This window comes from Primulina eburnea, chromosome 6, assembly GCF_022965805.1.
Source record: "Primulina eburnea isolate SZY01 chromosome 6, ASM2296580v1, whole genome shotgun sequence".
Classification (NCBI taxonomy): Eukaryota; Viridiplantae; Streptophyta; class Magnoliopsida; order Lamiales; family Gesneriaceae; genus Primulina; species Primulina eburnea.
In genome coordinates, this window is record NC_133106.1 from 21,885,942 (window position 1) to 21,890,801 (window position 4,860).

The following is a 4,860-nucleotide window of genomic DNA, read 5'->3' on the forward strand; positions in this document are numbered from 1 at the left end:
ATCCGAAATTTTGGAACAAGATTTCATTAATTTTCGGCTCTTCTCAAGAATTCGTGCGCGGCTCTCAGATCCAATTTCTTTTGCAACAAAAATTTCGTGCGCGGCTCTCAGATCCAATTTCTTTTGCAACAAAAATTTGGCTTATAGTATTGAGTCAAATTTTTCTTCATTTTCTATCTCTACGTAAAAATATCTTCTAATTTTCTAGTGCAAATTAGAAGAAGAACAAATAATCCGGTCGTGTACCTGATTCGGAGATCGAAGAAGGAGGTTCGAAGAAAGTTCATAGGAACATACAATAAGAGCTACATCCGCTAACATCGGAGTAGTTAGACCAATTGAAATTATTCACCAAAAGTATAATTCTTTAACATCCTATGAATGTTTGTTTTTAAAACTATACGAATGTTCAAATATATCTTGAATGTCAAGATCTAAAATTTTTAAAATTTACGTTCTGTTTGGGCACGAAAAAACCGAGAACCCAACAGAGTGATAGAGCACAGAAGAAGTCCACCCACTACCTCTCAATTAAGGTGGCCGAAACTTCATACGTGAGAGCTGAAGTTTTTCTTGCAAAAATCCTTGAAAAATCTCGAAGGAATCTATTTTGCAATTTATATCTTTTCACCGAATATTTATGCATTCAAAAGAAATCGAGATTGGCTATAGTTGGCATGCTTTTAGAATCTTTTATTAACTTAATTAATTAGATTAATTAAATAAAGAAAAGATTAGATATCAGGTTCACGAGCGGATTACTTGTTATTCTCCTAATTTGCGTTAGAAAATTAGAAGACGTAGAGATAGAACACGAAGAAAATTCGTAGGGACATACAATAAGAACTACATCCGCTAACACTGGAATAGTTGGAGTCAAGTGAAATTATTCACCAAAAGTATAATTCTTTGACATCTTATGAATGATTGTTTTTAAAACCATACGAGTGCTAAAATATATTTTGAATGTCAAGATTTAAAATTTTTAAAACTTCCGCTGCGTTCGGACACGAGAAAACCGAGAACCGAACAATTCCAAGTGGCACGAAAACAGATCAGATTGCTGGAGAGAGAACAGAGTTTTTGTGAGTAAGAAATGAAGACTAAATACAGAATATTGTTCTAAACTACTGACACACACACACATATATATATACATATACATATATATATATATATATATATATATATTCCCAAATGGCTATGATCAGAATTAAAAGGAAATTAACACAAATTTTTTTAAGTCCAAGAAAATATTGAGCGAGATGTGACGTTTGAATTTGTTGTACAAGTTAAAAGATTAGAATTACACTGTTATCACTTTGCCTAACTTTTAGTAAAGCTATAACAATCTATCAGTCCCATATATCAACTTGCTGCTTGCCGTAAGGGAAACTCCAACCAATTAAACACACCTCTTTCTATATAATACCACACATATTCTTATCCAATAAACATAACATCTTTCACACTTAAACTTTTGTTATCCAACTAAAGTTTGTCTGAAATAAATAATTAAGAACAAGAAACACAGATATTTCCATGGCAACCATAGAGACGACGAAAAAGGTGGTGCTCGTGTCCGAGAAGGCGGAACCACCACCATCGGAGGCGAAAATCTCGGCAGATGCTGTGGCTACCAAGTACTTCACCTTGGTTGAGGTTGTGTTGAGGTTATTGTTGTTTGCTTCGGCGCTTGTGGCTGTTGTGTTGCTTGTCACTAGCAAGCAAACGAAGAGATTGCTGTTTCCTCAATTTCCAATACCGTTTACGAGGGTTGCCAAATTCAACCACTCACCAGCTCTTATGTAAGTTATATTATTTCATCTAAATCTGCATGGCATGCGGATGGATTGTAGCTTAATCGACACCAACATCTCAAATTTAAGACGAGGTTTGAAGTTCAAGATATAACTATAACAAAGCCTTAACCCAACTACAAAAAAAAAATTTATGGAGTTGAATCTGATTCTGAAGTACTTGTAGTATGTGCAAACTAGTGTGTAAAGTATAAACTGTACGATTAGATTTTGGTTATATAAAAATTTAATAAAAATACGTGATTATGACTTTTGAAATATATATTTTCCATATTTTTTATATATATTTTAAAATTAAAAAAAATTTGTCACAATTGATTTTCGAACTCGATATATATTCTGAAACTCGGAATAATCAAGTGTTGGCACAAATTTCAATTTACCGGGAAAACGTTTAAAGAAAGGAAAGATTCTAAGGCCATCTCCAATCCATATCTTCTATTTTTCATCCTCTATCCTCCAAAATAGAGATCATGGATCTCTATTTTCAAAAACCTTCTCCAACCATATCCTCTAAATATTACCAAATACTCTATTTATTTCATTTTCAACTCATATCCTCTAAATATTACCAAATACTATATTTCTTTAATATCTAAAAATATCACATGTTTATCAATCTAAATTAAGTCAATAATAAGCTTTTATAATAAATTGTGTTATGTATTTCTTTGTCATTAAATTGTTCATCAGTTCCATTTGATAACTATTATAAATATTAAATTATAATTAATTCATTAAAAAATTAAAACAACTTTTGATCAACAAGATTGACACAAAGCTTTATCTGCTATCTTCCTTTGGTCGACCATACTTTGGAGCATCATGGTCGACCAAAACAAGCATGGTCGACCATCTTGCTTTGGTGGACCATGCTTTAGAGCATGGTGGACCAAAGCAAATGCTTTGGTCAAAGCATGGTGGACCAAAGCAAGAGTCGGCCAAAGCATCTTGCTTTGGTCCACCAATGCTTTGGTCCACCAAATCATAGTTTGCTTTGATTGGTCGATCAAAGAATGACTAAATCTGTTTTGGTCGACTTAAGTGTGGGTGTGTGACTTCAAGCCCAGTCAATCTATGAAGAATGATATTTTTCTAATTTTTTTTTTCAAAAGTACTATAATGCAATTTTTAAAATATCTATTTTTTAATCATTTCACATTCTTTTTCATCCTCTATATGAACAGTGATCCTCCATAAATAGAGGATCACTGTTGCATACTCTAAAATGGAGGAAGCAAATAGAACACGGTTGGAGAAGATTTCATCCTCCATAATGGAGGAATACTCCATTATAGAGCACGGTTGGAGATGCCCTTCTGCAATAATTTATTTAGTTACTGTGCAGAGAAGGTATATTCCCACCAAAGATTTATTAAATCTTTGACAAATTTCCTTGGTGGCTGCCACTTATTCAATCTTTTCCAAATAAATATTCTTTACTAGCCCATTATGATTTGATTAAAGTACAAGCTTATGTAGTTTAATTCCTGATTTGAGTTTGAATCTTAAATATATTTCTTCTAAATTTAAAATTATTCATAAGCTGATTTTTCATCTAATTTATTTCATTACTACTCAATCAAGCTTGACTAGTTTAATTGATGGTAAATAAAAAATAAATTTTTAATATAATAATAATCATAATTAAGTCAAATTTTTTCCTAAATATAAACTTTATTCCACTACAAAATATTCCCATCACCTGAAATGAAAAGACACATTTGCACCCAAAAATAAACTTTGGAATTACTCAACCTTTCTATTCAAGCTTTTTTTCTTCAATGGGGACCCTTCGTTTGATTGGCATTCATGGAGTACGTATAAATATATGCATATATAATATATTCTCACACAAAAAAAAACTAAAAAATAGGTAAAAATTATGGATTTTTTTAAATTTGAGACAAGGTTAGATCTCGAAATCTCGCTCCAAGGTTCTGAAAACTTGGTGTCCGTAGACATGGAGTAATTTTAAAATTACTTCAAAACTAAAATTAGAGGTGTTGAACTCTGTGCAGATACTTAGTAGCAGCACTCTCAGTTACAGGCTTTTACGCCATTATCTCGACGCTATTGTCCTTGTACTCTCTACTCAAGCCTGGCTGCTTCACAAAGGCGCTGTCTCATTTTGTCATACTGGATGTGGTAAGTTTTGTCACAATACCCGTCTGTCATACATAGAGTTTCTCTCAAGTTCGAAAAGTTTATAAGATGTTACGATCGATATACTCAGGAATTTGAGTGGTAAATTTTCGTGGGGCGAGAATGGATACAAGATAGTTCATCATTGTGTCGAGTTTGGCTTATACGGGCCATTGGAGTCAGGGCATTGGTTATAAAAAAAGAATCAACGTAAAAGAATTGAGGAAATAACGAATGCAGCAAAAGTGACAAAGTTTGTGTTTGCAGCTGCTGCTAGGAATTTTGGCTTCAGCAACTGGTGCTGCCGGTGGAGTCGCTTACATTGGTTTGAAGGGCGATTCCCATGTTTTTTGGATGAAAGTGTGCGACAAATATGGAAAGTTCTGCAGACACGTCGGAGCTTCTATCGCCATATCCTTGTTCGGATCCATCGTGCTCGTGTTGCTTGTTTTGCTCTCTGTTTACTCCTTGTCCAAGAAAATACCGAAATAGGGTAGGACGCTAATGATCAAATGTTTGTTTTGTGTGTGTGGGTGTGCCTATTTAGATGCTTTAATTTTCTTGTGCAGTTGAAATACTAAAGAACAGTAGAATTTGTATGTTTATTTGTTCTGTATAGTTGTTGTTGTTCCGTGTACGGTTGAACCACTGAATTATGCGGTTTTAATATGTGAACTTTCATCACGCTATGGAATAGTGTCAAGTCGAGTGAATGAAACAAAGGCTTGACAACTATGATAATGCACATGAAATTCAACGGTTCATGAGAGATGATAATGTTGTGCAATGAATTCCTTTAAAAAAGACATGTTCAACATCTAATAATTAAACATGACATCAGTTGATAATGTTGTGAAAAAGTAAAAATTTATGGTAAAAAGTAAAAATCTCAAAC

General features: G+C 33.3%; 1 protein-coding gene across 1 annotated transcript; it reads left to right on the forward strand.

Annotated features, from left to right (window-relative positions):
- Positions 1 to 1,407: 1,407 nt before the first annotated feature.
- LOC140833875 (CASP-like protein 1) lies at positions 1,408 to 4,652 on the forward strand. Its single transcript, XM_073198355.1, has 3 exons — positions 1,408 to 1,808; positions 3,842 to 3,968; positions 4,233 to 4,652. Exons 1-3 carry the CDS (start codon positions 1,543 to 1,545, stop codon positions 4,455 to 4,457), a joined length of 618 nt encoding a protein of 205 aa, XP_073054456.1. The 5' UTR covers positions 1,408 to 1,542; the 3' UTR covers positions 4,458 to 4,652.
- The last annotated feature ends 208 nt before the right edge of the window (positions 4,653 to 4,860 follow it).

Bases quoted from the DNA above. Each gene is read 5' to 3' on its own strand.
- LOC140833875 (XM_073198355.1), top strand. From the start codon at position 1,543: ATGGCAACCATAGAGACGACGAAAAAGGTGGTGCTCGTGTCCGAGAAG. The intron at 1,809-3,841 runs GTAAGTTATATT...AACTCTGTGCAG, and splicing joins AACCACTCACCAGCTCTTAT to ATACTTAGTAGCAGCACTCT. The intron at 3,969-4,232 runs GTAAGTTTTGTC...TTGTGTTTGCAG, and splicing joins ATTTTGTCATACTGGATGTG to CTGCTGCTAGGAATTTTGGC.